The 19,029-nt window shown below is 41.7% G+C and overlaps 1 protein-coding gene across 2 annotated transcripts in view; it reads left to right on the forward strand.

The window, feature by feature from the left end:
* The window catches only part of Sspn (sarcospan), a 37,784-nt gene extending 31,232 nt beyond the window's left edge, over positions 1–6,552 (forward strand). For both annotated transcript variants that reach the window (XM_004634565.2, XM_023718981.1), the window contains exon 3: positions 6,126–6,552. In XM_004634565.2, coding sequence (XP_004634622.1) covers positions 6,126–6,491 — 366 coding nt within the window. In that variant the 3' untranslated portion in view covers positions 6,492–6,552. The remainder of the gene's footprint in view (positions 1–6,125) is intronic.
* The last annotated feature ends 12,477 nt before the right edge of the window (positions 6,553–19,029 follow it).

Raw genomic sequence — 19,029 nt, forward strand, 5'->3', positions numbered from 1 at the left:
AATAAGATATTTTAGAATCTGGACTTCAATGGAGGCTGTTGATATAAAAAGAAACGTGCTGATACTTTAAGAAATCCTGCTGTAAAGATAAATTAATAGAGTTAAAAAAGGTAATGCTATATAAATTAATGAAAACGCTGGTTACATGAAATGGATAGCAAGATTCAACAGGATTTGTCTTTTTTTGCGTATAGAAAAAGTGGTCATCTGTGAATGGTGAAATGTGACGAACATTTTGCAGTTTTCTTTTAAATTTTGAAATGTTCTCCACTAGTTAGATGTAACTTTTTGAATTAAAAATAGACATTTAAAGTTGCTATGGTTTAGAATATTGGTGCATTTGGAAATTTTGCTTTTTCTACCTGAGAATTTTCCTTCAGAGGAAAAGGTCAGAGAGAGCAGACATGGGTTTGCGTTTCCTCTCTTGGCTGATGCCTTAGGAAACAACAAGACTTCAAAAAGCAAAGCAAAGAAAGAATGAATGAAGGGATCCAGGAAGCCTAACCAGAAACAATCTGTGAAATTTTAGGGAAGTTCGTTCTTACAGACTCAGTTTATGTGAAGTGCTCCCCTTCCTCCATCCTGGGAAGCGCGAGCCTCCCGTCAGACAGACCCCACAGCACCGCATCATCTGTACCTCAGTTAAAATAAGAAACTAGGGAAAAGTCAAGAAAAAAGTCGCTGCCGGTGGCAGGCAGGTTCCGAGTTCCCTGCTAGGAGGATCTCATTTAATTGCCCGATTTTTTTCCCTGTGACAGTCAATGACAGACACCAAGGGAAGTTCCTCTTTCCCCGGATGTGACCTTGAGTGGTGACTGCTGTCAGCAGCTCTGCTCTCAGTAGCAGCTTGGGGTCCAAATGAGCTTCCCCCCTCCCCCTCTGGGCTCCACATTTTCCTCTGGTCCACCAGGGGCCAGCTGACCCTGCCCATCCATCTCACCCTATTTTAGGAGGGGGACAGGAATACAGTGCCTCTTGAGGCCCTTCCCACCTGCATGAGTGCAGTTTAGAGTCTCTTTATGGGTGCCCTGGGCCAAGCTTCTCTCTGTCTCTGTCTCTGTCTCTGCGTCTACATCTGCGTCTGTCTGTCTGTCTGTCTGTCTGTCTGTCTGTCTGTCTGTCTGTCTATGTCTGTCTGTCTGCCTGTGCCTGTCTGTCTGTCCGAAATAGTCCCTATCCTCACACCCAGGAAGCCCCTCCTCCTGTGCAGCGTGCTGTAGAGGGCCCTTAGCATTCAGGCCATGAGGGAAGGTAATTAAACTGAAGCAGAACCCCTCCCCCTTGCCCTCCCCCCTCCTCTGTCTCCCCCTTCCCCTCCCCCTCTTCCTCCTCCTGAAGTCACTGAAAGAACGAACGTGCCAGCTGCAGCCAGGTCCTGATTAGGGAGAAGCAGGGAAGCAGCGAGCTGAGGCGGACAGCAGTTACATAAGGGCGGCCTCTGCGCCTCCGCCCGCCTCAGCACACGCACACGACACAAACGCCTCCCGCACCTGCTGTCAGCAAGATGCAGTTGCCGGGATTCCCAAGGTCATCGCCTGTGCTTTCACTGGCAGCTTATTCGTGTGTCGTGTGGGGAAAACAAGCCATTTGATTTTAAATTATGGATTCTAACTGAGGAGCTCTTTGCTGTCAGATAACTTAAAAGCCTGGACCGGGCGAAAAAGCTATAGAGTTGCAGATTTAGCCCACAGGTTTGGAGTGGGGACCAAGTACAATTTATGACTTAAAATAGTCAAGAAACCTGATTCTGTGGCTTCTTCCTGTTTGCTCTTGCTTTCCTGAGTGGGAGAAGCCGAGTCAGAAAGTGTGAGATAATGCTCTTATACATCTGTTCTTTTCTCAAAAAGCTAGGATTGGAGGACCCATCTGACCCAGCAGTGTCCCTTCTGGGTATCTTCCCCGGAGAATCAAAACCATCAGCCCACAGCGATTTACATACTGTTTATAGCAGTTCAATCTGTAATCGCTAGATCTTGAAAACAACCCAAATGCCCATCAACTGAGGAATGGAGGCAAAAGATGTGGTCTTTTTTTAAAAAAAAAAAATATTAGTTTTATTAAGAAGTAGCAATGTAGTTTCAAAACAGGTTAGTAGGACAGTTACAATAATTAATACATTGCGTAGTGTTGTCTTTGTAGTAGTTATTCATAGTACAAGATGCAGACATGATAGCTTGTCTAAACACTATTAGTTCAAAACTTTCTTCTCATTGAACTAAGAGAAAGTAGCTGTACCTATGCTAACTATTTTGTATACACATCTCAGGGAGATGTGGTCCCTTTACACAGTGAAGCACTTGCATCCACAAACAAGAATAAATGTGAGGCACTTGTAGATAAGTAGGTGCAACTTGAAACTATACTCTCAAGTGAAATAAACCAGACGTACATGTGCAAACATCATGGTTTCTCCCTGGTGTGAGAAGCTGAAAGAGTAAATCAGATCCAAAATGTACAATAGATATTGGGAAATGGGAAGAAACTTCAAAGGAAAGAGAAACTGGGGTGGGGGAAGGGAGAAAAGAGCAACAACATATATATTCTTAACATATATATATACATATATATATATTAGTTATGCTACTAATTGCTATTTATTGAAAAGAAAGGTTCTAATAAGAACCTTTTGAGCTGGCCTGATAGCTCAGTGGACTAAGGTGCCCGCTTAGGCAGAGTGCAGTGGCTGGGGTTCGATCCCTGGCATGCTGTGCCAGTTGCACCTGCTGTGCGCGCTGAGATGGCAATGGAGGCCGGGCGTGGTGGCACGCGCCTATAATCCCAGCACTTGGGAGGCTGAAAACAGGAGAATCACTACGAGTCTGATCTATGTAGTGAGACCCTGCAGACCTAGTAGACCCTGTCCTAAATACAGAAAAAAAAAATAAATAAAACACTTCTAATAAGAACCTTGATTGATATTGTTTGGACAATTAAATACTGATATCTTGTACGCCAAGTAACTAATTTAAAGGTAACAATACACAATGTATTAACCATTGTTGCCCTCCTATTACCTTGTGTTAATTTTTTTCTCTTTAAAATAAATTTTTTTAGAAATCTGTTACCATTCCAAGGAGTTAAGGGGTGTGGTTTTATTTGATGTGCTTGCTGGCTTCTAGCATGCTTAGAAGAGGCTCAATTAAAAAGGTGCAATCACTCTTTATGCAAACGTTTGCAGCCTTCCTGCAAACTGAGGGTGCGTTGTTACTCCCATAGTGGAGAAGACAAAGGCAAAGAGGCGATTGGGAAGAATCCCGAGGGCGAGAGCTGGGTCCTTCTCTCCTAACTGGTTTATTTCACAGATACCACGGAGAGCAACTGGTACTGTGCACTGCCCTGTGCAGACAGGAACTCTTTGGATTTTTGCAACAATCCCATGTAGTTATCGCTCTTCTGGTCAGTATCCCAAGTTTACAGATGAAGATGCTCATATACTGATTAATTTGCCAGAGATCACAGCTAGCAAAGGCAGAACTGAGTACTAGCTCAGGCTGTCTGGCTCAAGCTTTGAACCATTATTTGGTCCTGCTAGGTAGCTGTTAAATGGTATTGGGCAAATCTTTTCATTTCTGAGCTATAAACTAATTTTCCTTTTAGGCAAATTAATTTTTGCTCAGGTGGATGTTATAGGAAGTCTACATCTCTCTCTGTCTCTGTCTCTGTGTCTGTCTGTCTGTCTGTCTTTCTCTCTCTCTGTGTCTATGTATGTGTTCAGGTAAGGAGAGTAGTTATAAGATCTTCCAGTTTCATCCATTGGTGACAACATAACATATATATAGCAAACTCTCTTTGAGATCATTGCACAAAGCCAGTGATGACAAGGAGGGAAGTTGTCACTAAACTGACCCTGCTCTCTTGGTACACATGAAGTACTGATGTTCCCAGACCCCATCGTTCCCAGCTGTCTTCTGGACACCCTGGAGACACAGCTGTCAGGGGTGCGCATGTACAACAGAGCCAGCGTAGTTTGTCTGTTGGCAGGAACTTTAAGTCGGTCACCAAGCAGGGTATGGTGGCGCACACCTGTAATCTCAGCACTTGGAAGGTTGAGGCCAGAGGATTGCTGTGAGTTCAAGGCTATCCTGAGCTACATAGTGAGTTCAGGGGCAGCATGAACTGTATCACAAGACCCTGTCTAAATAAACAGACAAGTAAATAATCAAGTCTAAATGTTTCAGAACAACCCCAAGAGTAACCCCATATTTCAAAGCCTATACATTTTATTTTTAATTAAGTATAGTCACTACGTATGTTGAAGATAGGACCAAAGTACTGATTTCAACATCTCAAATTAAATAATTCCTTTTAAAATTCTATAAACCCGCCATTCTGTATTCATCTGACTCTCTTTCTCCAAGGAACACTAAACATGTTGACTATAAACTATTTTTGCTACGTTCCTGGGACATCATCTTTCTATAAGCCGTAGCACAGGTGAAGATACTTGGGTTTCTTCTGACAGCCTTGTAATAATTCAAAAAGATGCCTTTCCCTAGAAGATTCAAAAGATACGCACACTCCTTAGTTAAGACATATTAAGATATATTAAGACAAATATGCATTCTGTGTATGATCTCTGATGGATCTGTTTCCAGACAAACCACACACACACATGTTTAGGGCACTAGCAAGCATGCACATGCACACACATATGTGTACATGCACACACACACACACATGCATGCACACCACTCAAAAAAATATATAAAATTTTACTATTGTGATTTTTAAGACTTTAAAACTTGAAATTTTCACTGTGGAAAATTACTCACTTGGCAAACTTTCACACGCATTAATATTTTAAAATATTTTTTGAATTGTATATAATTAGGAGTAGGAGGAGGGCATTATCTTTTCTGGGCTCCTTGAATCTGAACTAGGAAGTGACTGAACCAAATCTTACTTTGCCAAGAGTAGCTTTTGACCATGGTGGGATCACAAGTCTTGCACTGTAGAAGAAGGGCACACCCAAAATCTAAGGAATCCTAGGCCTTATCTAGACCCTTAGTGGGGGGGCTGGTGAGATGGCTCAGTGGTCTAAAGCACCTACTTAGAACAAGCTTAGCAAAGCACAGGGACCGCGGTTCAATCCCCCAGCACCACATGCCAGCCAGCCCTGCCCCCTGATGGGCTGAGCTGGCCACACATACACACACACACACACACACACACACACATAAATTAATTAATTAATTAATTTAAAAAAATAGACCCTCAGTGGATGGAACATCAGTGGGTTTAATCCTAGGAATCTTTCTTTTCCTGTACAACAGATTTCAGTAGGACCATCTCGGTGAGGACCTGCAATGTTTGATTGATATCATCTCAGATGCAAGTCAGCTCAATGACTTGTTCAGAGATCCCATTGTCCTTTCACAGCAGAATTAGAGCTTTAACCAGACATCTGACAGGCTGACAGGTAGTCCTGCAGTGCTCAGAACCTTGGTACTCAAGGAATCACTTAGAGTTTATTTTAGCTCAGGGACTTCAACGTTATGGTTGAACTTGAACGAAGCCCAACAATGCAGCTGATATCGAGAAACTTGTCTTCCAGAGCCATAATTTTCTTCTCCAAGCACCTTTTGCTGGAGTTCCTGACACTATGGACACAGTCTGGCAATGATTACATCTAATACAATCTTTTGTCATCAACCTTTGTTAGTGGATCAGGTACTGATAGTTTGAGGCAAAGCAGTGTTTATGTTACAGAAATATACTCTTCATTGCCTAGTCTTATTTAAAGCTTACTCTTAGCAGTTCATGGTTTCAAAATAAGCACCATCTGTCATCCGGGGATGGCTATCTTGTTTGGGATTCATTTAGAGGGAATGCCACATCTAGACATAAACATCCCCCAATCAAGCTAAAATAGTTGGTTCGGTTTATGAAAAGGGTCCAACATCTGTATGGCAAATGGAAATTGGACCAGGGTTTAATAATTGCTTCCTAATAAATAAACATGAAGCTATTTGCATGTCGTTGGTACTGTTTCTGAGCAGAGGCAGCCACTCCCACCAGAGGACTTCCCAAGAGAGCGGAACAAGAACAGTGTTCATTAATGAGCATTGCAAACAGTCACCCAATGGTCCTTGTAACCAGCCGGGTTTCCTTCTGCTTTCTTGCAGCTGCTGTACTTCCTGCTCAGTGCCCTGGGCCTGACCATCTGCGTGTTGGCCGTGGCGTTCGCTGCCCACCACTATTCACTGCTTGAACAGTTTACCTGCAAGCTAGCCCTCGACTCCTGCCAGTGCAAACTGCCCTCCTCGGAGCCGCTCAGCAGGACCTTTGTTTACCGGGATGTCACTGATTGTACCAGCATCACTGGCACTTTTAAGCTGTTCTTACTCATCCAGATAGTCCTTAACCTGCTCTGCAGCTTCGTGTGCTTGCTGGCCTGCTTTGTGATGTGGAAGCACAGGTACCAGGTCTTCTACGTGGGCGTCAGGGTGTGCTCCCGGACAGCCTCTGAAGGCCAGCAGCAGAAGGCCTAACTGGCTAGCTCTGAGGTAACAGAGGAAACAGCACACTTAGGAGCTGAGGAGAAAAAGATTTTTTTTTAAAAAAAGTATTTAGTACAGGGTGTGCAGGGTCTTACTACATAGATCAGACTCGTAGTGATTCTCCTGATTTCCGCCTCCCAAGCACCGGGATTACAGGCGTACACCACCATACCCAGTCTCAATCACCATCTCAGTGCGCCCCAGGGGTGGAGCCGGCACTGCACACCAGGGATTGAATCCCAGTCCCTGTGTCTGCCTAAACAGATGCTTTAATCCGCCAAGCTATCTGGCCGGTCCTGAAAAAGAATTTTTTCTAAAGGAAAGAGAACACTTTTGACAAGAAATACTCCTCACTGCTCTAAATGACTATTTTTATATTTTTCACAAAGCAAAGAATGTTTCTTCAGGTTTCTATTATATTTTTAAAAATTCTTGGGTTGGGGGGACAAGATCCAAATTGATATATTGGGTATTAAAAGTTGAAAGAACGCTGAAGAGGGAAAGAATGACATAGATCTAACTTTAGAGTCCGGATTTATTCCTAATACTCATTTTATTCAATACTTATATAATCTTTCCTTTTGGTCTGGTTGAATGATATGAATTGACAATACAGGCCCACCTGCCAGATTTTGTAGAATCTTCTAGTCTTTCCCACCTCTCACCACTCTCTTCACGGTGTCTCCATGGAAGGTAGCAACAAGGGAGGAGCCGCATGTCGAGGTACAACGTCTGTATTTCCTGTGGTGGACACGTCTGCGGGCCACGCTCGCTTTAATAAGCAGAGTAGAGAAGAAATAGACTTGGCGGTAGGCTAAACCATCGTGAACACCTGGGCTGGGATGCCGGATCTGGGGCTTCCTTAGTTGGTTTCTGTTAAGTGGATCACTTGCTAAGTGTTTGGGGATGCTTGTCTGACTCTCAGTCGTCAGAAGGTAGTGGAAGCCGTATTCGTAACGATGCAGAAGGTTTAAAAATAACTACATTGTGCTTCTACTCTATCTTCTAAAACAAATCATTAAAACTAATTCCTAGCTAATTGTTAATTATAATTATGCTCAGAAGTCTATTTAATGAGCTCCGGTTGTACTCAGGCAGTCATGACGGTGAGAAAATACTCTCACAAAAAAGCACACTTAGAGATCCTCCCCCCAACCCTAAAGACCAAGAAAAATCTCTTTCATAATGCTCAGGTTAAAAGCATTCATTTAAACGAACAAACAGACAAGCATTCATCATAGGAAATGTTTATACAAATAGCACATTTGTGATTTGATACAAAGTACCTGTCTTGGCAACCATGTACCTATCAAGGAAATGGGTAGTGCTGATGAATTTCATTCATAAAACTGTATTTGATATGTTGCCCCTTGATTGATTTGTCTGCAGTCAAACTGCAGAGTCCAAATACTGTTGTCATATGGTGGTTGTAGTGCTTGAGGTGGTCCATGGCCTTGGGGGGCAGTCGTCTTGTTTTTAATTAACTAAGGCTTAAAGCTCACGTAATCTATCATGGTACTATTGTTTTTTTTTTTTTTTGGTACTATTGTTATTTTTTTTATTGTTTTCACCAAATTTATTAAATGGTTTCATATTACAAGGTAGATTATTTCCAATAATGATCAGATTTTTTATATAGCAATACAATCAAATTATCCCCTTCAGTAATACAGAAAGAGAAGTTCATGACTTTTCTTGGTTACTCGGTACTATTGTTATTATATCCTAAATAACTTCAGTGTTTTAAGGAAGGGACTAAAAATGAAAATTCAGGCATCATAAATGCTATCAAGAATGTCTTTATTAGTTCTCTATGTGGAATGCAGAAACTCAAGATAAGAGCTGAGCCTGATTTGCCTCTCCACGCTGCCTATTGGTACTTTCCTGATCATGAAATTCTACCCTAAAGGGCAAATATGTTCTTATTTGCCTATGAGGATACATGAATAATTCCATTGATTGTAATACTGGTGTCAATTTTTCACATTAAAAATACTCAAATAAAAAGGGAATTGTTTCAACAGTAACCTGGAAGATTATAAATATATTTTCTGTCCTCCAGATAAAACACCTGATGCACAAATGTGAAAACCTTTTTGCATTTTAACTCTCTTTAAAAATGGTCTTGCTATGCATCAGCGCAGGCATGAAGGCCTATTGGATGGCTCAGTGGATAAAACTCTAGGGCAGAATTGATCACAAAAAATATCCTCAGCGGAGCACCAAGCCTCTTGGAGATGACCTCAAGAATTCCTGGTGTTCTGTGAAGAAACATGCCAATAATTTATTCCACTTTGGTTTCGCTCACGTTTTCTGCATAGAGAAAGAAGTGATGGAGAATCTAGAATGGTGTACGCTTTCACAGAGTAAGAAGGTCATGCTTTGATGCTACTTCTTAGGAATCTGGGCACCACTGGAAGCCCATCCTGAATACCTTTAGCAGTGTTTTTTAGTGAAGTCTACAAGATTTTATATTAGAAAATTGAGGTTTTCCACATCACTAAGGTGCTCAATGCTTTACAGATCATTCACAGGGTATCTTAAATAGGAGATTACCTTTAGCTTGTATACTTTCTTTTTCTAAATAATGCAACCAAAAAAAAAGCTGAGATAGCAACAGGCTTACTAATAGTATGTATACGAATCAGGACACACACACACACACACACACACACACACACACACACACTGTACACATACACAACAGGGATTTTGCTTTTGTAATCAAAGAATTTTAAATACCCAAAGAAAAAAAGAACAGAACAGAAAAGAGAGGAAGAAATTCCTCTGCCACAAGCTCACTGGGTATTGATATGTGTAAGAACCGCGATGCATGAATAACTAACTGCTTTGAGCTGGATTTGAAGTATTTTGATGTTATGTTTTGCAAATATTGAAATTAGAATAAGGGTAACAGAAAAGGAACAGTTACACAGCTTTACACTTAGCAAAATGCTACATTTAAAAGCTGACAAGAAGCCAAAATGGTGACTGTTTCTTCTAAACCATAGACGGTAAGATTTGCGCAATCCTCCTCCTCGCCCACCTCTTTCAGGAGAATTAAATGAATCAAGACTTTGGAAAGAAGGGGAATAGCCAGGACTTGGCAGGACTTGAAATAGGAGGAAGACAGCAGCCTAAATGTACAGACTTTGTAACCGAGCCCACTCCGTTGGCTTGTGCCTTCACGTGACCACCATCTGTGCCTCCCTCGCGCCATCCAACTCTGCGTAGGCAGCACTTTGGAACTCTGCCTAAGAGTATAGCTCCACCAGAGCCCTGGAAACTGTAGTCAAGTAACAGCCCCAACTTTTGTTTTCCTCTTTGGATTAAAAGTGCAGATGATTCCTTTTGAGGGATTTCCAGCTCCAGATTTCAAGCGTGTTGTCCTGACAGCAAGAATGCATTATGGATGTGTTTGTGTTCATGTCCAAGACGTAGGATCTTTTCATATTCTTGTCTTTCCCTCCTTTCATGCAGTGTGTCTGGAATATATTTATAAAATTTTAGTGAAGACGGGGACAGTGGGTATCCATGGGAGATTCTAAGGAACAGCTGTGGAGTGGTTACTTTTAACCATAATCAGAAATGTACAAACTGCCCTGCAGTTACAATCATTTGCAAATACGAAACTCACTGTGATGTTTTCTAGAGATTGTTTGTGAATCCTTGCTATGTGGGGATACATTTCTGCAAATCTACTGGCTTTCGGCTTTTAATTTGTTCAAAAACTATCATGTTTTTAGCTGAACACTGTCCATAGAGCTACGTGATGGCCAGATCTATTGACTCACAGTGGAAATATCCATTTGGGTGAAGACTTTGTGGTTGAGCCTTTGAAATGAATACCTTGATTTGTTTCTTCTGATTTTCTAGAACTTTATTATCGCGAATGATTATTATTATATCCTTCAAAAACATTAGTCTGTATTTTGGTGTTGCGGTTTCATTCTTTTGGCCTTGATCAAAGAGTGTGTAGAAAATGAAGTGTTTCTCTCTGCTTGAGGTGGTTGTTTTTAAAGAGGATGTGTATACTACAGATTTTCTTAATAAAATTCTCAGTCTCTGAAAACACAGTGTTGGGATGTTTCTAAGTGACTGGTGTATATAAAAATCTCTCAGGTGAGTATTTACTCAAAACAACTTCAGAAATCTGGCCTGGAAATAGACCAGAATTCATCTTATTTTGACTTCTTTGTCTTTTAGCAGAATCATTCGTAATGCTAGAAAAAAAATGTTTTGAAAGCTACCTGGGATGCCAATTCTTCATTTGCATGAGAGAATGTCAAATCAAGTTTCCCTAAAGAATGGGATATTGGCCCAGGGAAATGGCTCGGTGGAATAAGCTCTTCCCTGGCAAGTGCAAGAGCCTGAGTTCAATCCCCAGTTTCGCAAAAAAAAAAATAAAAATAAAAAATAAAAATAATAAAAAAATAATAATAATAATAATGGAATATGCATTGAGTGTCATACAGTCAGTCATAGTCTTGGTTCATTTACATTGAAAAACAGAAAAACAGTTCAACTCTCTGTTCAAGGATCCCCTCGCCCCCTCCAACTCAGAGACAATTTAAAGCATTAATGATGGTACAAAATGCAGTGGTTCTTTAGACAAACTTGTAGTATGTGAAAAAGAGTAACACTTTGGAGCACACATGCAAAGATGGATTTGTTAGGATTAGTGCTAGTGTCGTAGGTCCCTTGCTTGGCAGTCCATGTATTGACTATGTAGCTTTGAACAAGCCATTTGGTTTTCTTAGCTTCCTGTCACATGGAGAAAGCAGAGAGCAAATCTAACTGCCTTCCAGAACCATAGGACAGTTTGGATGAAGTTTGCAAACACACAGGCTCATGCAGAGTCCTTACTCTATATCTGGTTTCTTTCTTCTTCAGCTTAATCTACATAGCCTCTGCCATTTGTCCTGTATCACCGGACATCAGCCTAGAAAAGCTGCTCTATTTTGTGGCCCTTTTCAGTGATATCAGTTTTATAAGCCAGAAACATTGTCCAATAGGACTTAGAAAAATGCCACTTTTAAAATATGTTACTATTCAATTTTAGTGTCAGTCATTGAAGGCACAGAATTATGAGCTGGCTGGACCCCCTACTCGCTGGTCTTCCCACATGGATATTTTTAAATGTGCCCATCTTCTCCCAGGTAGAAGCAGAGCCTGAGACATTTTTGTTGTTTTTCATCTGATTTATAACTTAATGTAATGGAAATGTGCTGAACCCCAATTTTTTAAGGCAGATCATTTTCTTTCACTTGTTTTTGTTTATTTTTTCAGTACATATGTGTTTGTGATCGATAGTAATTACAGTCATCTTGTGAAATTGATACACGTTTACATCTTGCATCTTAGTCATTTTCTTTTCCCTTCTTTCCTCCCTCCCATTTCCCCATCAACAAATGCCCCTCCCATCTGCACAGAGTCTGCCACTCCACTGTTTACCATCTATTTTTTATTTCACTCTTTAAATTACTTATATTTTGAGTTTCTCATATTAGAAAAGCTAGGCAATATTTGAACTCCTGTGTCTAATTTATTTCTCAAGTTTCATCTGTTTTCCTACTGATAACTCAGAATTCTCCTCCTTTATGGCTAAATAGCAGTCCACCATGGACATACACCATATTTTCTTTCTCCATTCATCCATTAATAGTCCATTAGGCTGCATCTAACATCTAGCTATTGTGAGTTGAGCTGCTAAAAACACTGGGTATGCACACATCACTGTAATATGATGTTCTAACTCTTTGGGGATGACACCCAGAACAACTATGGCTGAGTCAACTGACATTTTTAGTTTTAGTTTTTTGAAGAATCTCCATACTGATTTCCAGTGGTTGTACTAATTTACATTCCCACAAAATGTAGAAGGTTCCTTTTCCTCCACAAACTTGCCAGCATTTGTTGTTGTTGTGTGTTGTTGTTGTTGTTGGTGGTGGTGGTGGTGGTGGTGGGGTGTGTGTGTGTGTGTGTGTGTGTGTGTGTGTGTGTGTGTGTGTGTTCTTAGTAGTGGCCATTCTTTCTGGAGTAAGATAAGGTCTCAGTGTTGTTTTGATTTACATTTCTTTAATGGCTAAAAATGCCAAACTTTTTTTCACATGTTCTTTGGCCATTTGCACTTCTTTTGACACATGTTAGTGTCATTCATTTCAGTTGCCCATTTTTTGGATTGAGTTTGTTATTTTGGGTGCCTAATTTTCTGAGGTCTATGTTCTAAATGTTAGATTTATTGATTTGATTTACAGAGCTTTTGTACATTATCAGTCTACTGTGCATTACTGCATGTTCCTTAGCTTCGAACATCTTGATGTGCTTAGCTCTGAGTCACTGATTTTCATTCAAGGGTCATAAAAGCTTTACTTCTGAGCATACTCAGAAAATACAAAATGGCATATCATTGTTCAAGCTGGACATGAAAATGCAAACATGAATATTTACAGTTTTAGCCAATTTATTTATTAACATTATATAGCCAGCAATCTATGTTTTCTTTGATAGAAATTATTTTTAATTGACCTATCACATATCATTTATAAAATGTATATCATTTATAATTATCATTTATAACCTAGGCTTTATAAAGTATATGACTAGTATTAGATATTGTGTTGTGTTTTTAAAAATTCCACTGGAAGTGAAAATAAAACTAATGTATGAGGATGATAGCCCTAATGTAACAATTCATTCTTTCATTTTTTTCTAGCAAACATTTACATGTGTTTATTGAATCTTTCCAAAGCATGAGCACAGAGGCATCATCTTTTTTTTTTTTTTTTTTTTTGTCTTGGAAGGTCGTTAGACCCTGTGATCAAAACAATTTGGGACATTTATTTGTGTGTTATTCTTGGGAAAATGCTATAGCAATAGTCCAAATGCAAAGATATTAGCATTTTAGGTCTTTCGTTTACCCAGTCTCTCCGGTCATGGCTGAGGATAGCAGGCCTGGATCCTGTTTCGTGGATGCAAGCTGATTCTTGATCTTCCATAAGGTGGCCTCTGGGGAGGGGCCAGAGGTCCCTGAGAGGCCCCCACACTGCTTTTGGGTGGATGTGGGTGATACCAAAGAAGGGACTGAGCCAACAGAGCTCAGTGGGCAGTGGTAACCCTTAGCCTGGGGCTTTGGCTGACGTCTCCAGGGTAGGGCGCCCTCTTCTCTCTCTTCTATTTCCTACCCAGACCCCTCTCACTGTGTCATCTCTTCCTGACAAGATGTGCGTGTAGAAAGAAAGAATCTGACCCAGGGACTGTAGGGGACAGGGGCACTGCTACCAGAGAAGATGATTGTCAGAAAGTCCACCCCCAGCTGACCACCTACACCTTCCTAGACTATGAGACATTAACGTCCTAAGAAGGGCCCTTCTGGGATGTGTCACCTGGAGTGAATTGTTAGGAGCACAGAAACCAGAGTGGGAAAACACGAATAAAGCCGTCTCTGACCTTAGTGGATTATTTTTAATTTCTTTCATGCAGAATAGAACCCACTCACTTTTACTGGGCAGAAAGCATCCTTTAACTTGCTTCAATCTTTCATTAATCTCCCCACCCACCCCCCTTACTGATAAAAAGTGACAGAAGGATGGTATACAATTTCTGAAGGAGAGAGGGCTTGATTTCATTTTAACACTGACCACTCAAGGCTGGAGCCATCAGTCTTGGCGGTCGAGCCAGTGGCTGGGAACATAGGTGCAGGCGCATGCATAAAACAGTGACATCATGAGCATATTTGGTGGCCGGATGAGGCGACCACAAGCAAGAACCTGGATTCCATTTGGCCTGACTTGGGTTAGGGTAAGAGTAACCATCTTCGTATAGCCTCACACCCACCTACCACCTGATTTTAAACTTAGTCCAGACAGCTCTGGGAAACATTATCAAGACAGCTATTGTGTTTATATCTGTTCCTCTCTTGGGCTCTCTCTCTACCCTTCTGAAGAGGAGATGCCCCACCCCTTCCCTGTCCGCTCCACAGCAAATCTCTCCTTCCTTCATCCCCGACCACATTTCCACGAGAATCTATGATATTGTGAATCCAACCACTAGTGGTTAGTACCATAAATATTGGTTTGACTCTGATAGGCTGTTCCAAAAGACCAACAAACTCTGCAGATCCAGAGAAATAAGGCCCAATGCCAAGAAGTGGAGACCCACCCAGCAGGCCTGCAGGAACAGCCATGCAGGAAGCCACCTACTCTGTCTGGCCAGAGTTAGCACAGACTCTCAGAGCTGATGGGACCTGGAGGACATCGCCAATCAGCCCCAGCTCTGCTGTGTGTCTGCAACTAATTAGGGCGCTGGGTACTGTGAGCAAACCTCCGCATCCAGAAAGTCAGAGGGAAGAGCTTTTTCCTCTCTCAGTTTCACAAGGCATTGGCTGCGGAAGGCAGAAAGTGCCGAGGGCAGGAATTCATGCAGAACCTCCTTGCCCTGAGTGCTGGCTCCCTGAGGCGGACTTGTGACAACTCCCCAAGGTTGACCAACTCTGCCCGGACCCGAAGGTTGCTCTGTTCACCCCACACAGAACACCCTCAGACACTGGCCCGGCTTTCCCACTGCTGCCCAGAGCAGGATGTGTTGGCCAAGAAACAGAAAAAAAAAAAAAAAAAGCTCACTTCTGGTTGAAAAAGTCCCAAATCATAATTTAACAGGGTGATCTTTTTTCTTCCTTGTCTTCTTTTTTTAATTTCCAAAATGTGTTTTTCCCCTGAGTCCTTGAGCACAGACCTGCGGTTTTGTCTCTCCTGGTTTTACAGTCTATCTGCCTCAAGCCAAGAGACTTGGCTCCGCTTCCCCCTGAGTCAGAGTCTCGGCTGGTAGCTGAGCCCAGGAAGCCCGGGCCCCATGTCTCTCCCTGGAACCACCAGACCACACAGCCTCCTGTGCTCAACGCTTTGGCTGGGTGTCCAGCCTCGTCTTTGTTTGGAAAGAGACATCTTATGTAACTCCATAACCTACTAAATGCTCCATTGTCTTCCACTTGGGAGAGCTCAGAATAACCCATTAGTGACTTATGACTTATTACAAAGATAGAATCTGATGACCCAAGTCCCCACAGAGACCAGCTGGTCTCACCTAACAGACAACGAACAACAATAAGCCTTCGCGATCGTGCTCTTTGGGGAGTTATAAGTTCAATATGAGGTGCAGGGAGCACAAAGACTAGTTCATCTATAGGTTACCAGGACTTTGCTCAAACAGTACATGAGAGGCATTTGTAATTCAAGACCAAGGCAGGCGCAAACAACTTCAACTAATCTGATTTTGATAAACAGCTGATGAAAGTGGGGTCTAGTCATCGGAGGAGAGATAGCTGGGCAGGGAGATTGGTTTCTCTTATCTCACTGGGCTGGGATTTCAAGGCACCTATTAATAGACTGCACTGCCAAGAACTGTGATGTTTGGCTGGGCTAGCAGGAGCCCTCTGAGCAGGATGAGAAGAGCCCAGGGGGAAGAGCTGCTCCTCCATCTTTATTTTCTATGAATCTCTGATTAGCCCTGTTGGGGATTCTAGTAATTACTTTAAGCTGGCACCTCTAGAAAAAAAAAAAAAATATATATATATATATATATATATATATATATATATATACCTCTTAGGATTCAATTAAAAATGAAAAGAACCTCTGCATGTTGTTACCAAGGAGCTTTCACGGTGTAAGACAGCAGCGTAGACCAGGGTGAACAGAACGTTTTGAGTGCAGTGACATTTCCAACTGGCTCTGCTCCCCGAGCAGCCCAGGGGAGGGGAGCTCGTGGGAGGAGGGGGCCAGCCTGCTTTCTCTTCCCCATGGACCTCATGGTCTTTCGAAGATCCCTCAGGCCCTTCCTTGCTTCTCACAGCTCTAGACACTGTCTCCTCTGGGACCTGCTGCGTGACTAGGTTCAGGCAGAGACACGTTTCTTTCCTTGCTCGGTGACGTGTGAGGTCTGAGCAGAGCTTGCAGAAAGACACCCCGTGCGAGTGTGGTGCAGCCTCTCAGCTGCCTTCTGGTACCTGCACACCCACCATGGGCCAATTCTCCATGCCAGGGAAAGGGTCTCTGGGCAGCAGCTACCAAGCTGAGAGGGGCGAGCTATTATCCTGGGCTGAGTTGTGTGCGCAAATGTGGCTCAGGTCTCCTCTGTAGTTCTCCACGATTTTGAAGAGCAGAGTGTAGCAGGCTTTCCATTCCAGCTTTTAAGGAGCAATTTTCCTAAGGGTCTTTGGAGATACCCTCGCTGTTGGGGCTAAGCTTCACGCAGGAGTCTAGACTACTTGCCTATGTTATAGGACAAAGTGTTAGGCTATAGAATGGAAAAACTATACCAAATTTAAAATGATGTTAAAAAAAAAAACAGCCTTATTTCTTCAGATTTCTTATTTCCAGGAGATGATGGAAAGTTCAAGCCCACCTAAATGCTAAAAGTAAATTGCTTCCATTTTTTTAAATCCCAAAATGGACCAGCGATACGTAGCTGAAAGACACACATCTGCAAATCTGTTTTCTTTCTTACTGCTAACTGACAATGAAAGAAGGATTTAGAAGAGGTATTGGGAAGAACTTTCTTACAGTAAGTGGGTAGGGTATGGAAAGACTTGCTAACCAATCTTCTAGAATCCCTATTTCCCCAGAATGTTAAATAATCTCCAAAGATTCTTGGTAAAATGATAAGCAACTCCTTTTCTATAGTAGTTTTATCAAAATACTATCCAAAATCTATAATAAGAAATCTTCCATCTAGAAGTCAAGGGAAGGGCAGGCCAAATAGCTCAGTGGATTAAAGCACCTGCAAATAAGTACAGAAGCCAGGGGTTCAATCCCAGCACTTGGGAGGCTGTAAACAGGCAGATCACTATGAGTCTGATCTAGTAGTGAGACCCTGAACACCCTGCAGACCCTTCCCTAAAATACAGAAGAAAAAAAAAGGAAATCAAGGGACTTTACCAAACGCATAAAGACTTCTGCTACTGGTGCTATGCCATCTGATTTGTCCGTTGGCTTCCTGTGTCTTTGAAAGGTAGTTTTAGTTTGGGGAATTTTGGAGACAGGGTCATAAATAGAGAAGAGAATGTAGGGAAAAGTAGAACTGAAATATCAATTAATCATCATTTCAAGGTAACTTCAAAAATGAAATTCTGCATTGTTGCTAATCTTTTTTAATTTTTAAAATTCTCTTTAAAACAAAAAAAACTTAAAATAAGTAAGATCCTTAAGAATAGTCTACATAGGAGCCAGGGAGATAGCTCAGTGGAATAAGCACTTGCCCGGCAAGTGCCAAGAGCCTGAGTTCAATGCCTGGTTCAGCAAAAAAAATTAAATAAATAAATAAAATAGTCTACATATTTTAATACACAAAGTATTGATATTTTAAAACACAAAGAATTGATATTTTAAAACTACACTTCAGAAATCCCAGAATGATATCTTAAAGAGGACTTTAAATCAGCATCTATGTGTATTAGAGAGGCCACAGATTACAGTCATGAAAAATGCAATTTTGATGCAGCTGCCTAGATTTGAATTCCAGTGTGGTCTTAAGCAAGCCAACTAATTCCTTTGTGTCTTCCTGCTTCATCTGAAGGATTCATGAATTTTTATTTGCTATAGATTTACATTAAGGCCCATGCTCAGTGCTCTATAAGGATGATGGTTATAACTTATCAACATATAGAAAGCCACGGGCACATCAGGAAAGAAGGACAAAGCATAGCACCTGAAATCCACATAGCAAAACACTGCAGAAACACACAAGTTTATAATTTCCATGTCCTGAAAGACATAGAAAGGACAAACCAATCTCTCAGCCTCTCAAAACTGTGAGAAAGTGTGGGAGAACTGTGTCAGAGCTTCCAAATCAGCCATCTTTAAATCTCAGGACACAGGATGCAAGAGAAGGAGGATTTTGTCACTGTGTTTGACCAGGGACTCAGTAGAACAACGCAGTTAGGTCTTGCTGTGATGCTAAGAAATCCTTTTTCATCTGCCTACACCAGGCTTATACCATCAGAGTACAAATGTTTGTGGTCCATATTCAAAATAGCATCTTCAGGCAGTGCTAGTCTCCAGGAATCTGTGGTAGACTTCAGCCTTTTAAATCAAGTCTAGTTTCCAGCTGCTATAATAAGCCCTTTCTGAAGGTATCATATTCTGAGCTCTGTGGTTGTGTCACAAGGTCTGTAATCTGGAATGACAATCCTACCAACTCCACATCTTCTTATATGGGCTTGGCTTTTAGATCTGCTTTAAATGCTCCTGTGGCCAAGAAGTACTGCATAGTCCTGACTGATCACCTGCCTGTGCCTTTAGTGATGCCCATTTGAAAGCCAGGCTGGTCCTCTGGAGCATGGTCATTGTGCTGGCTGTGATGTCAGAGCTCTTCTACGCTGCATGGACAAGTCTGATGGGCAAGTTGTGACACTTCGGTTCTCCCTCTGGTCCTCATGCCTTCCAGGGTTTGTGCCTTTCTGCCTTTATTGAGGTTAGTGTTGACACCTCAGAAGGTATCATGAGATGACTAACACACACAAAAAAAGTAGAAA

The sequence above is a fragment of the Octodon degus genome, unplaced genomic scaffold, assembly GCF_000260255.1.
Source record: "Octodon degus isolate 3935 unplaced genomic scaffold, OctDeg1.0 scaffold00064, whole genome shotgun sequence".
In the NCBI taxonomy this organism is placed as follows: Eukaryota; Metazoa; Chordata; class Mammalia; order Rodentia; family Octodontidae; genus Octodon; species Octodon degus.